We start from the raw sequence: 15,321 nt of genomic DNA, 5'->3' as shown, positions 1-15,321 counted from the left end.
TTTAGCACTGGCAATGCGACTGCCTTCTCATGACAAGCAAAAATGTATTAGTAAACTGTCATTCTGTCAAACAAAGCTGTGAAAGCTCGTTTTCCACTAGACTTCACTTCCTGAGAAACCTGAAAACGCCATCTTGTCTCTCACTGCTATAGCAGAACTACATAGTGGGTAAAGAGGGTATATCCTTCCATGTTTGCTATCCTACAATTTCAGAGCTTCAATCCTATCTGTGTGTGAAATTAGGAACAAAATTTGTGGGAAATTTACAACACTCTCACGCTTTGCGTAAAAGCATATTACTGCATGTCCCTCACAAAAAGGAGAAATCTGACATCTGCAACAAGGACCAACATGGTCAGAAGCTAGGAGTCTTTCATCCAAGTTCAGAATGGTTCGGAGATCTGCAGTCTGGCCTAGGGAGGGTACAAATCCTCATCTGTCACACTACAGTGTAACATAATTATTCATCTTCATTAAAGTGACAAGACTAGTTAAAACAGTGTGACACACATGTTGGTTTTGCTACTAACAATGATCTGATGCTGTGAGGATGAAATTCATAACTCAATCTCGCAACTTCCACGTCGTTGGTTTTATTTCACTTCCTATTGTGCAAATGACATGAGAGTCATATCCGTGGACATACAACAGTGCTGAGGATGACAACATTAACTGTATGTGATATGCTAATACATAATGCTATCTTCTGCAGCACCCTTTGACCTCGCATGCTATTCACACAATCTCTCTTGCAACTATGCATAGTCGCATGCATTTTGGTAAATGATGCCTCTGGGCCAGGTAAGTGTTACAGGAAGGAGAAATAGAGAAGATTGTGCACATTCTCAGTCCCACCCACAGGGGTTCATGTCCTCCAAACAGAGAAGGCCGGTTGTCCCTCTGCCTGTCTGGCCTGAGAGGTGGAGTCTTCGTCAGCTAGGATGTCCCCGCCGAGCAATGCAGCCATTTGAGATGCTGTGGAGTCAGACAAGGTGGAGAAATCTCAGGCTGATCAAACGATAGGACTCAGAACAGAGGGAAAGCAGAGCTATCTATTTAACCAAATGCTGGTCTTTGGAGGTGTGAATGAACAAAATACCGTATGCATCGTAAAAAGAGAGGGACATCTTGTACTGCAGGTAGATCCGAACTAAATTACAAGATTTCAGCATTCAATTAAATTTCTATCTAATAGTCACATCAACCCACCAACGATTCTGGAGGAAGGAAACAGCCGGGTCTGAGTCACACATTGTTGAACAGCTATAACTGCCAGCACTGAACTATTAGCACTATAAGGCACTGGACAAGGAACTACACTTTACATTTGCAATATTCTATTCAGGATGATCCATTCATAAGGAGAAAAAAAAATGTCATGAACTACATCTATCTATCACTGTGACCCATCAAAACATCTGTAGAACATATTATAGCTATTAATAATGTGCCTTGCCTAGCTCACAACTTGTTACAAAACTTTATGTAAAGTATTAAGTCTTCATGCTAGTCTTGAGCCATATCAGATTCAGTCATCATGTGTATATCATTGGCAGCATCAAAGCAGTCTGTGGCCATCCTCAACAATAGCAAAATACAACTAACTGCCTCTGGTCTGTTAGGCCTGGTGATGGAACAATTACTCAGTCTTGCACCATTTTTTTTTTTAAAGCAATGAGCAATGCACTTTGGAAGTAAGCTGGTTCCAACAAGTCGTACAGATTGATTATTTTATTGCTTCACTGGGCTTGATGATGGGTCCTAGCACTCTGAAAAGTTTGATCAGACAAGCGCTGGCTTTTGTATGTCTCCATACTGGGTTCTTTATTTATACAAAGAGATGTTCAAGTTATCTAGTAAACCTTCCAGTGCTGAATGCAATGTACCATGGCGAGCTCACAAGCAGAACAGCGAGACATTCAATTTCAATATTGCTTGTCAATGATTCTCCGGGAGTAATGTATTTAGAATTATGTTGTTGTTGTTGTTGTTGTTGTTGTTTGTTTGCTTTTTTTTACTCACAGTTATTCTTCTGCTTCGAGAATGGATCTTGCCTGATTGCATATGCCGACTCAGGCCTAGAGTATGATGCCTGCAAGAGGAGAAAATGCATTCAAAGAATGTACAGTGTATCAACAGAAGGTCTATTACAAACTATTATAATCTGAAACAAAATTTAGGAGTGTATCAGCATGAGATTTATTATTAAATGGTATAATCTGAGACAGAGATTTATTTCATAAGCCACAAATGAGTAGAAACAACATGTATGTATAAGGGCCTTGTCTGCCTCCCAGGTCTGTAAAATCCACCCATATATCACACACTTCTTTTGTAAATATGACATGCAACTTCATTTTCAAACGACACGAAAACCTCATTGTCCATAGAATGGATGTAGATATATCAATTTCGGAGAAAAGAATTTACACATTCAAGCACACAAGGGTACCTGTGATTTTCTTCTTTTTTTTTTTTGGGGGGGGGGGGGTGAATGGGTAATGCACTTAAGCTCAACTAGGTCAATCTCCTGTTGTAACATATACCTACTTCACCATCTGGGAACATTTATAACATCATACTGTATCACTGTCCATGCTGTTTTTTAAAGGATGCCTCAAGACATAAATACAGTGCATTTATTCAGGTTTGAAAATGTAGATGTTTAGGGATGGTGTAATGGTTCCTGATAGAAGTGAGTTGCAAGGGGGTGTGATCTGAGCATCACTCACCATCCTGATTCCAGACATCACGCGTGTGCCACTGTCGGGCCTCGAGCCGCTGCCAGGACGTGACCCACTGCTGGGGCGACTACCACCTGTGGAAACCTGTCGTGAAGAACATAGATGGATACCCGTAGTTGCATAATGTATTATGTATGGTGGTGTGCACTTTGTGGCTATGTCTGCACAGGAGTTTAAAAGAGTGTCTTTGGACTGCCACGGCCTCAACGCCTTGCTCTGTTGATGTCATTACTTTTCCGTATCATGGTCAGCAATAAAGGTCAGTTTTTTGACCATGGTGTAAGAGCTACACTGTATGCATCCCTCCTCCTAGTCCATCCTGCTACATGCATAAAATTCAACCGCTTGCTTGCTGCTCGTCAAATGACGATGATCATATGTGTTCCTTCTGTTTTCAATGCATCACTATTAAACAATTCACAAACCACTAACCCAGAGGATAACCGGTATATTCAGGAGTAAAATCTTTATTGGTAATTGGGAGCACTGTGTTGGTTCTATTAACAAACACATGCACAGAAAAAATAAGAAATACATGTATATTGGCCTGCACATGGTCAAGTCAATTCTCACTGACAATATTTCTGCATTTGCTATTTCTTTTGCCAAAGTGATACTTATAATGTGGACTTGCTGCCCTTAAAAAATGGAAATACATGCCTCTTTTTCTATATTACCATTATACCTTTTTAATGATTCCCTTTGAGATCAAATCTTGCTTGGATGTACGAGGGCAGCCAAGAGCAGCAAAATGAGCCCATATCTTGTTTGATGCTGAGGCAAAGTCTGTGGCAGTTCTGCAGCAGTCAAGGGGGAAACAAGAACAATGCACATGTTAGTATTGTTGTGTAATGATACACAAAGCTGTCACAACCCCCTCCCCATTCCACTATGGTGACAGGATATATCTCTTTACCTCCAGCCAGTCACTGACCCCTACCAATACTCTCCATCTCCAGTGAGTCATTGACCTTAATCATCCCTTGAGTATACACATGTCAGGGGCGGATCCAGGAATTCCGTAAAGAGGGGGCGCATTTACAAAATTAAAGGGGGGGGGGGCGCACGCACCCCTCCCCCATTTTTTTCTTTTTATTTCTTTTGTTTCAACAAAAAATAAAGGGGTGGGGCGTGTGCTGGTTGCGGTCTTCCCTGGATCCGCCACTGCATGTACATTGTATCTCTAGCACCATCTAATTTACGACCAGGCAGAGTCCACCTCAAACATCCTGCCCTTCCCCCATTGATTACTTTAAATTGTTGTTGAATCCAAATCCAAGAATACTTCCTCCTTTCTAAAACTAGACCTGCCTTCATTTTCCCCGGAAAAACAAAATGTGCAGTTGCCATGGTGACTATTCGATATAAATCGAACACTCTAAAAGTACACTGTGTTCACATGCTCATTCCTTACATAGTTGAAGCAACAGGCCTAAAAACAGGAATTGCATTTTTTTTTCCATTTAGATAAAAAAACAGACCTGTCCTTCAAGATATACTAGAGAAACAACATAAAGCATGCAGTTGGTACATTATCTTAATTTGATATAGTCTACACTGTTAACAATGGAAAAATCATGGCTTCTGGTTTTGTAATGCAATTTTTTATTTTATTTTATTTTTTTTTTGACAGAACGCATGCATAGCCTAATTCTATGACTCGTCTCGGGTGAGTAAACAGAGAGTTTTAGCATTGTGCCTAATTGCAATTCTCCAGGACCTTGACTATTAAGTATGATGAATGGCTGCGAAGGTGATGAATACTGGGGAAAGGTCATTGGGAGGTCACCTGGGCCCTGTTGCATAAAACCCTTACCGCTGGACTTACCGCTCCTTTCTAGCGGTAAGTCTGCAAATTATCGGTAAATTTTATAATCCTTGATGCTGATTGGCTGTGATGCCTAATTTTGACGGTAGTTACCATTGAAATTCAACGGTAAGTTTTATGCAACGGGCCCCAGGACGTGAACACCAACTCAACCAGTATCACAGTTCCCTGGCAAAAACATACTTGGTGTTTGTTTTGGCATCCTTTTCACGACAGTTGTAGCAAAAATAGTGGATGAGATAGGTACTGGAATGGCAACTATTACCCTCCCTGGCACTGTTTTTTGATTAATGGTGTACATATCTCACTTACTAAGAGTTTCTCTTCCCTACACGTACTGATCATTATTTCTACAGCTCAGTGAAGTGCTCCATACATGCATTTTGAGGTGGCGTATTCCTAAAGAAAAGGTAAGCAGCATCATGGTAATCTGACTACTTGCTCCTACACCAGCTTTTAAGTGGACAAGAGTTAAAGAAACCATGCACTGCAAATGTTGACTTGCAAATGTTGACTTGTACTGTTTCACAATATCCTCAATATCATTCACTTGGCCAAGTGATTACCTAAATATGTGTCATATATCTTATAATTTTTTCTATAATTTTTTTGTCAGAGTACACTATACTTGGGTACACCCACAACATATAAAACGCAAACATCCAAACCAAGATTCTGTCGATGGATCCTCTGTCAATCATCGGTAGAGTATGAATATGATTAACAAATGACAATGGAATGCACCTTTCTCTACTGTACTCTGAGCATAACTTGCATGTTTCCATGTTACTAATGTAATCAACGAAAGACATTACAGGGAAACGAGCAAGTTATGCTCACCCTAAGGGAAGAGGTACTCCAATGACTTTTGTTATTAAATCACATATTAGAGTACTTTGCCAATGCTGGACAGATGATGTCATTGACAGAATCTTGATTTGGGAGGTGTTGTTGCTGTTCTTTCTTTTGTGGGCATATCCAAGTTATCTGAAGAAAAATAGCAGAAGAATTATTACAAAATATATGGCACATATTCAGATTCTTTGAGCCACATACAAGTAGTGATAAGGGTATTTTGCAACAATTCAAGTCAATGCTTGGTGACTACTGTATAAGCTGTTATTTTGCAAGGGTTTGATTTCTGCAAATTTTGCAAATTACAGTTGTACTGTGAACTTAACAACATGGCAAAATTTTGCCAAATGCTGGGGTAAATAGTGCGCTTACAATAGCCGCGGTGTCATATCGCAAAAACAACATCTCCTTAAAATGTCTGTGACTTCCTCAGTCACAAAAATACCTGTACGTGAAAATAACAGCTCACATAGTATGTCACCCACAACGAATCTGAATTAAAGAACCAACCTTCCATCTCTGTCTGGTAATTCTGGCTGGGCTCCCTCTTGTAGCAATAGCATGACCACCTTGAGAACACGAAAACAAATGAAAACAAGACAAAACAAGAAATGAACTCTAGTATGACTTCACAACAGGTCCGTCCACACTCAGTTTTGTAGAGTTGGTTGTGGAATAGATCATGTTCATAGTTCGTATCACAACTGTATTTTCCCTGAGAGCAATATCTTGGAAAATACCATGTCACGTGAGTGCATCAATGTTCCTTGTGCAGAACTGTTGCTTATATTTATCGTTTAGTGGTAAAAACAGTTGGATTGTTACCATTACAGCAGTACAGATAAGTGTGATGGCTTTTACAAATATCTGTTCATTACAAATTCCTCCGTATAGAATCATTCTGTCTCTATTCAGATTTCCTTATGACTGCAGGGAATATGGTGCACATTCAGGAGCCTTCTCATTGATACTGTACTACTCAAAATGAATGTGAATGTAACCATCAAACTATTCAGAAGACCATATAGTAGCTGAAAGAATGTCTGTAATACAAAGTTATAAATTCAATAATATGATGTCTATAATATAGTTCAAAAGAATGTCTAATATATATATATATATATATATATATATAGACCACACCATTAATTTTGAACTTGTTCTATCAACAATAATACCATCAATTATTCTTCCTATGGGAAAGCCTATTAACTTCACCGATGTAAAAGGTCACCTTGCCATGTTCCTGGAATGCTGCAGCGTGAAGTGGTGTCCACAATGTGTTCTTGTTTTGAAAATTTATGTCTGCTCCCCCTTCTAGCAAACCTTTGATGACATCATGGAATCCCCAGAAAGCAGCTGTAAGGTATTAAGAAAAATAATGATGTAATATTTATTCTCACTTGTTAATCAATTACATGTATAAGACACGGAGAATACAAACAAACATTTCAGATTAAAGAGAGACAGACAGCGAGACTACTACAAAAGTATTGAAAACTGGGGCTGTCATTGATACACTCTTTCCGATAACATAGCAAGCTGGGTAGCTATGCAATTAGACTTGTAAAACATTGACTTTTTTCTACAATATACACAAATGCAGTTTCTTTGTTAATTAGATAATGGCATTAGTATCCACACGAAGAAGCAATGATAGCACAAATTGAAGTAATGCTGCATGGAACGCAATACTTACCAATATATAGCTGACTTTGAAGGACTTCACCCGTTTCTCCTTTGACCTCAACACTTTCTGACAAGAATCTCTCGACAAGCTGCAAAAGAAGTATGATGCAGCGGACATGTATGAGTATTTGCCATTACACTTCTAAAAAAAATGTGTTTGAACAGAGCTGTACATGTTCAATCTTCAGAAGTGTGACAAACAGATTTGAACCAACTTACCGTTAGTTATGGCACATCAAGGTATTTTTTACATTGATATGACATTTCAAACCATGATGCCCTGAAAATCATTCCCCCCCCCCCCAGATTCCCTTCATGTTCTCATACATTGTGTCTGTTGGTCTGTCTGTCCCCCATCTCTCTGTCTGTCTCTCTTCTTCAGAACTATTATTCGAGTATCACTGCACTTCATTATCTATCTTCTGATTTTCCTCAGCCTCTCCTTAACAAATAACTTGGAATAAAAAAGAAAGAATTTAAGAAGAATGACTTTAATTTATGTTTGAAGACATTTAAAGAGATGCAGTCTGAATTGGTAAGGGGCATATCATTCTACTGTTTGCAGTCTTGTAAACATACTTGTATCTTTAGCGAAAACTAATAGCCACGTGGACAGTGATAAGTATAAATCACTCTGCCAAGTGAATTATGTATGAACCAAATGGTTTGTTTTGAACATGTATTGTGTTGAAAAGTTGTTGGTAATTCTTTCGCCGGCAAAATGTGTACATGAAAATCCCAATGTTTAAAGAGCGTGTGATGGAAAATGTAAACAGTATGTGCGGATAATTCTATGTTTCCTGCTGAGCTTATTTGTTAGAGGAGAAGAAAAGATAAAAGAAAAGAAAAGAAAAGAAAAGTCTCGCTTCGTGAGAGATGTTAAGATCCCGCTCTATACGCCACAACGCCTATGGATGTCTCAAGGTGGAGGTGGGTTGGAATGTCTTGTATAGAGCACCAACCATACGTGCAGAGATGATAGCAGAAAGACAACTGATCATCATCCACTCATGTGGAATCAAGCAGAAGATTTTCAAAACATTTCAAGAGGCATCTATAATGTGAAAAACAAACTGAAGGCTTCCTGCAATACAGCCTTACATCTTCTGATATCAAACCAACTTTGATCAACACATTCCATATTTACTCGTGATGGGAGGGAAAAATAAGAAACAACAACACTGCAAAATCAATGCATTTCTGGCTTGGAAGACAACAGACGAGAACTGATTTCATATAAAATACATAAACATCTATTTTGATTTTTCCATTTTTCCCATTACATTACACAGTCACACAAAGAAGTGTCATGCAGTGCAAAATGTAGGAAATGCCGAAATTACCCTGTTATAAGCTGTCAATCTCTTGCAGTATATTGCAATTTGGAGGAAAGTTTGGAAATCAATTGGATGTAGAATTTTTGTTTTGTTGAATATATATCTGTTTTCAATTTATCTGTTTTAACAGTTTTAAAATTGAGGGAGATGAATTCAAAAATACATAACGTGTGACTGTGCATTACAAAACCAAAAAGTCGCAAGCACTGATTTTGTGTGAGAACTGAAAATACAATGTAGGTGAAATGGGTCAATCTAGCCAATCTTGAGTTTTTCATATTTTCTGAAAGAGCAAGTCTTCTTCTACCTTATATGCTAAAGTTTTGAATCATAAAACAAACAGGAAATTGTGTGTCTTAGCAGCTTTTTTGAAGAGTTTTTTTTTTTTTTTTAATAAGAATAATGCCATTGGGTAGAGTCCCCTTTTCATTTCTTTAAAAACCCTGTACATGGTCTTTCTTTTGTTGTTTTCTTTTTGCTTGTCAACTGATTAACCCCAGAAGTGACACCAAAAAATGTTAACTAACATCAATTACCATTAAGTCGCCACTACCTATAAAAGTCGCCAGACATTCACATTGCATGTAACGCACGCCATGATTGGAGATAAGCCAGGGCAACGGATTTTCATCGCTCTCAAAAGACATTCCTAATTCACCTTTTTCCACCATAAAAACACAAATAATTGTAATCCAAATGTATTTTATCATATGTAACAGATGACAAAACCATTTTTAATGCAAGAATGTTTTTCATTGGAATGGATTTCAGGTGGCAGATTAACAGAGTTTTTCAAGCGCGATGATGCACAGTGCATCCTAGTTCCTACATTGAAGTGTGTGTAGAATCTACAACATACATGCATAATACGTGGCGCACTATGGGTGGCAAAACTATGTCAGTGCCTATCGTTAGTTCGCCAACCCAGGAGTGCATATTACAGAAATGCACACAAGTGGCGACTACTGTAAAAGTGGAAATTTTCGCGGTGTCCGAATTTTCGCGCATTTCACGCAACCAGACACTGGCGCAAAAATAAGCAGGCGAATATTTTTGCATGCCATATATGTCTCAGTAGTTAATGTCCTGATCCCATGGAAATAAAAAACATGGAATTAAAGAACAAGGGGAATTCCATCTTACCCGGCCGGGCGCGAAAAATTACTCGGGCGAAAATATCCACTTTTACAGTATATGGTAATTGACGTTAGGCTCTGATCTACTCTTTGTTGTTTTGCTTTGTTTTTAGATCAACTGATTGTTAATGTTAACTCCGGAAGTGGCACCATTCAGAAAATGTGGCCATCACATCATCAAATAACAAATAAAAAGTCGGCTCCCTTACTTTGAAAAAACCGACTAGGAGGGTCTAATTGTTAGGGGCTATGGTAGAGTGCGGGCTAGCGCCGCCCGGCCCTTTTGTTATGGTAGTTAACAGTGGTATCACGTTCATATTCATAACATTAGGGTGTCTGGAGTATTTTTCTAACTTTTCAAATTCTTTCAAAAGCCGATTATGAACAATTTCATATGAAAGAGAATTATGTTATGAAGACATATTTCAAATTTCATGACAAAATGATGATCCTATCTCGAGAAATTAAGTTTGAAATTACGCCAATATTAGAACTTTTTCTCGCTGAGAACGAGCAAAACACGGCACAAATCATGTTCAGGCGACTACTGTAAAAGTGGAAATTTTCGCGCATTTCACGCAACCAGACACTAGCGCGAAAATAAGCAGGCGAATATTTTTGCATGCCATATATGTCTCAGTAGTTAATGTCCTGATCCCATGGAAATAAAAAACATGGAATTAAAAAACAAGGGGAATTCCATCTTACCCGGCCGGGCGCGAAAAATTACTCGGGCGAAAATATCCACTTTTACAGTATATGGTAATTGACGTTAGGCTCTGATCTACTCTTTGTTGTTTTGCTTTGTTTTTAGATCAACTGATTGTGAATGTTAACTCCGGAAGTGGCACCATTCAGAAAATGTGGCCATCACATCATCAAATAACAAATAAAAAGTCGGCTCCCTTACTTTGAAAAAACCGACTAGGATGGTCTAATTGTTAGGGGCTACGGTAGAGCGCGGGCTAGCGCCGCCCGGCCCGTTTGTTATGGTACTTCACAGTGGTATCACGTTCATAGGTCATAACACAGATTCGACAAAATGTATGGTAAAGTGACTGAAACTTGGCCTGTGCGACAAGAGAAGACGCCGGCTCCTGGACCTTGGCTTAGCCTCTTGGCCTTACTTTGAAAAACCGACTAGGGTAGGACTTGTCTAGGAGGCGAGGGTCTAATTGTTACTGTTATGCACTTGTCAATTGTAGTCCCGGCCCATGGGTACCCGGGGATGGCCGGGACTTGCAACCAAGTTGGGCAGGGATTTCAGCATTTTTTTCGCCCGGGTGGGTCGGGAATAGACCGGGCTTTGTAAGGGGAAATTCACTTAATTTGCCCCGGTGGGCCGGGGATGTACCGGGGTGTTGTCGGGGGCGATTCAATTATTTTGCCCCGGTGGGTCGGGAATGGACCGGGCTTTGTCGGGGGAGATTCACTTATTTTGCCCCGGTGGGTGGGGAATAAACCAGGGCTTGTCGGGGGAAATTCGCTCCAACCAAATGGCAGGGATTTGGGACGGGAATTTTGGCAGGGATTTGGGACGGGAATTTCGGCCGGGATTGAGTCAGATTTTGCTTGAGAGTTGACCATGACTTGTACCATTTCCAGTACGGTAATGTGACCATAAATTATTTCGCTTGACTAGCAATTCCCCGCTATTGAGGACTCGGTAACATTGCCCAAAAGTTGCGTAAACGCATGAATCACGTAAGAAAATAGAGCCTTGCGTGAAATATGCGCGATTTGCGCATTTCATGAATTTTTCTGACGTGGAACCTTCGATCGTATTGTCCGCCGATGTGCACCGGATCAGCGCTTTACGCGATTCCACGCGGGCTCTGTCACACTGCCCAAATGTTGCGTAATCGCATAAATCACATTTGGTTTTTGGTTTTGGTTTTGCGTGCTTGTCCGTCGAGAATTTGACCATTTTGCTGATTTACGCAATGAAAAATCACAGATGAATTGCACAAGAACTATGGAAAGATCACGCAAAAATATAGCGCCAATCGTACGTGAGTTGTTAGTGATACATTAGTGATTCATCGATCAGTATTTCGTAAGTATTACATGCGCTTAATTCGCGTGTTTAAGCTGTTAGAGATACTGTACATAGGCCTACGCCAATATTTTTTTTCAGTGATTTTCAGTGATACGTAGGTGTTACATACGTACAAGCGCGAAACATGCGTCATTATTTATGTCTGCTAATAGTCAGTGGAGAGTCGTTGGTGAACGCGATAGCGGCAACATTTTCGCGAACAATCGCTGATATTCCACGCATATTTCACGCATTGTTCGCTTAAGAACCACGCAAACTACGCAAAAATTACGTAAAACAGCGCAATAATGCGTAAACTTTTAAATGCGAAGCCGAGTTTTGAGCTCCTCAAAACCCGGAATTGCGTAAAGCGCCGATCCGGCGCACATCGGCTGACAACTACGAAGGTTCCACGTTGTAGACAAACTCATGAAATGCGCAAATCGCGCATGTATCGCGTAAATAAGGCTCGAATTTCTTATGTGATTCATGCGTTTACGTGACTTTTGGGCAGTGTGACAGGTCCTCAAAGGCCAGGTTTCCAGCTCAAAACTGGGCTTCGCGTAAAAGTTAAGCAGTATTGCACTGTTTTACGTAATTTTTGCGTAGTTTGCGTTGTTCTTACGCGAAAAACGCGCGAAATATGCGTGGAAAACTACATGTACGCTGTTCTTACGCGAAAAACGCACGAAATATGCGTGGATTATCAGTGATCGTTTGCGAAAATGTTGCCGCTATCACGTTCATGTGCGAATCATGCGCGATTCATACGAAATTCATCGTGATAAAGCGCAGATTATGCGTGATTTTCCGTGGACCTCAGTCGTCGTGCACAACCACGAATTCACCCTATTTGGGGCCTTTGCGTGCCTATGCGCTGAAAGTGCGTGGTTTAGTGATTTTTTTTTGGTGATATTTCCGTAGTTCTTGTGCAATTCATCGGTGATTTTCATCGCGTAAATCAGCGAAAATTCTCAACGGACAAGCACGCACAACCAAATTTCTTGCGGGATTCGTGCAAACTTACGCGACTTTTGTGCAGTGTGACCGGGCCTTTAGGGTCGGGACTTGGCCGGGGATTTCTATGCAAATACGCCCAGCTTGTCGGGGACTTGGCCGGGGATTTCTGCACAAATATTGCCCGGAATGTCGGGGAATTGGCCGGGGATTTCAACTTCAATTTTGCCCGGCCTGCCGGGGACTTAGCGGGGGATTTCCGTGAAAATTTTGCCCGACCTGTCGGAGACTTGGCCGGGACTTGGCCGGGTGGTGTAACATCCCAAAATTGCAAGTGGGATGCAAGTCCCGGCCATCCCCGGGTACCCAGGGGCTGGAACTACAATTGACAAGTGCATTAGGGGCTATGTTTTATGGTAGAGCAGGGGCTAGCGCCGCCCGGACCCTGTTTGTTTTGGTACAGTGCAGTGCCAGTGGTATCACGTTCATCACATAGATTCTACAAAATGTATGGTGAAACTTGGCCCGTGCGACACAAGAGAAGACGCCGGTGCCGCCCCGTGCTTCCGTGCGAAGCACAGACCAGCATGTTGCAGACAGAAAAATCCGTCTCGTCGGTCTGTCCACAGGAATCTTTTATCATTTTTTTTTACTTTAAATTTTTACGGCTTTCTATAGGAGGGGATTCCGTATACATTCCGTAAACATATCCCTGCCCCATTGCCGCCAACAAGATACAGACCGATCTTCCGGTCAAAACCTGTCGCGACTTCTAGTTCTGGTACAGCGACTGACAAGAGCTACCGTACGTACGACGAAGTTGGGACGAAGGTTTATGATCTAGACTAGACCTTTATATAGCTATGAAACGTTAGATAATACACGCGGTTCCGGTGGCCTAACCACTCAAATTTCAATGCTTACCTTTTCCTCTCCTTTTTGAGCAAGGGTTGACAAGTCGGGGACATTGATCTTAGCCGTGCGAAGCTGGTTTTGTAGATCTAGCATTATATTATCGCTGCTAGACGACTTCTTAGCTACGGCGTCCCTGGTAGTCGCCATGTTTGCAATCAGAGAATTACCACGTACTGGGAAGCCCTTGTAACGCAGGTGCGTACTATCACTGTGCGTATGATATCGGCTTCATTCCACTATTACAAGGGTGTAGCAATAACCGTACCGTGAGGCAAAAAGCCGGTATTTAGCTATGGTAAGCTCTACGTGCACCAAATTTTTCTTTCTGATTGATCAGTGGTGTATACTTACTACTCGATATTCATGTAGTAGACGGTCAAGAATAATTTAAAAAACAATTACCGGCATTAAATTTCAATTCAACTTCTCATTCATGTTGATTTCAACATATCAAATAACTTCAAAGAAGTAGGACTGAGAGATTTTTCTTTTTAGAAGTCGAAAGAAAGAGTCTATGAATTCGATTGTTTCACCCGAATTCACGGAATTCAAGAGAGATAATAAAATATTTAAAATGATTCGGTACCATATCCATCATGAGAACTTGTGGGCAAAGTCCACCTGGAAGTCTATATCACCATATGTAAAGACTTTAAAAGGTCTGTAGTCTGATTTTCCCCCATTGTAATGGCGGCTGTCATATATAGTTTTATTTGATAACTATACTAAGTCTTTTGGATTCAAAACCAACACAACTTTTATTATTCATAATTATCTTATCAGTTCATACGATAAGTAGTGCTACGAACAAGTATCATTTTTCTTTCTTTCTTTTTTTATTACCTAACTCGAGTTCCTTTCTTGATCTTCTTTTTATAATGATGTTAGGCCAATCATTAGACACATGAAGACATCTAAAGACCAAATGATAATTTTTCTTAAGCTTGATGTTATCGGCATTGTTAATGGTTTATCTTGTGGACATATACTCATGTCACACGTTTCTGTAAATCTGATCTTCTAAGTGCCAGCTAAGGGACTTTTCATTTCATTTCATTTCATTTCATTTATTTCATTTCCAACAACATTTTCATACACAAAATAACACAACATCAATACAATGTCGTAACAAAGAAAAATACATGAAGTTAACAATAATACGCATGAAAAAAAGCAAGAGAATATTGAATCAAAACTAAAGTTGCAGGAAATGGAGGAGACATGCTAAAAAGCTAAGCTTGTATTTTGCAGTCTCCTCGTGGACAAAAAGACTAAATAACATCGAAAGGCAATTAGCTGGACATAAACGGTGCGCAACACATACAGTCCTATACAAATAAACAAACAACAAACAAACAAACAAACAGACGGACAAACAAACACAAGCAACCTCTCTTGTAAAGAGAAAGATAGAGAGAGAAAAACAAAACACAGTGAAGGAAAAGGAGGAGAAGAGGAAATTATTTTGAAGGAAGAAACAGAAAGAGACAAGAGGACAGGAAAAGGCGAGAAAGGAGAAGAGATGAAGGGTCTATACCAGCACACGCGAGGTACATGGTGCGATGGATCACCGAGGTATATGTACATAATGTAGGAAGGAATAGATTAAAGAAAAGAATGAGTATAACGCATAAAAAAAGGAAGCTCAAAATTAAGGGTAACTAAGATATAACTCATTCAACTATAGGAATTTATGAACAACTTCTTCAATTTGAATTTTCATCGAGAGTTTGCATATCGCTCCGGGGTTTTCTATGACAGTCGGCATGCACTATAGCACACAAAGGGATAATGAGAAGAATGACAGAAAAACGATGATGCA

The 15,321-nt window shown here is 40.1% G+C and overlaps 1 protein-coding gene across 1 annotated transcript; it reads right to left on the bottom strand.

Annotated features, from left to right (window-relative positions):
* Positions 1-596: 596 nt before the first annotated feature.
* On the bottom strand, positions 597-13,646 carry LOC139741926 (uncharacterized). Its single transcript, XM_071652497.1, has 8 exons — positions 13,509-13,646; positions 7,127-7,205; positions 6,662-6,786; positions 5,938-5,996; positions 3,430-3,541; positions 2,733-2,828; positions 2,023-2,092; positions 597-975 (listed from the first exon to the last, which is right to left on the bottom strand). The coding sequence occupies exons 1-8, from the start codon at positions 13,644-13,646 to the stop codon at positions 866-868; spliced, it is 789 nt and encodes a 262-aa protein (XP_071508598.1). The 3' UTR covers positions 597-865.
* Positions 13,647-15,321: the final 1,675 nt, after the last annotated feature.

This window comes from Diadema antillarum, unplaced genomic scaffold (assembly GCF_040938485.1).
Source record: "Diadema antillarum isolate AM-2024a unplaced genomic scaffold, OU_Dant_1.0 seq00000962_RagTag, whole genome shotgun sequence".
Taxonomy (NCBI): domain Eukaryota; kingdom Metazoa; phylum Echinodermata; class Echinoidea; order Diadematoida; family Diadematidae; genus Diadema; species Diadema antillarum.
Note: the sequence above shows the minus strand (reverse complement) of the source record. Positions and strands in the feature narration are given on the sequence as shown.

Bases quoted from the DNA above. Each gene is read 5' to 3' on its own strand.
- LOC139741926 (XM_071652497.1), bottom strand. From the start codon at position 13,646: ATGGCGACTACCAGGGACGCCGTAGCTAAGAAGTCGTCTAGCAGCGAT. The intron at 6,787-7,126 runs GTAAGTATTGCG...AATACCTTACAG, and splicing joins TCAAAGTCAGCTATATATTG to CTGCTTTCTGGGGATTCCAT. The intron at 2,093-2,732 runs GTGAGTGATGCT...CTCCTCTTGCAG, and splicing joins TGATGTCTGGAATCAGGATG to GCATCATACTCTAGGCCTGA.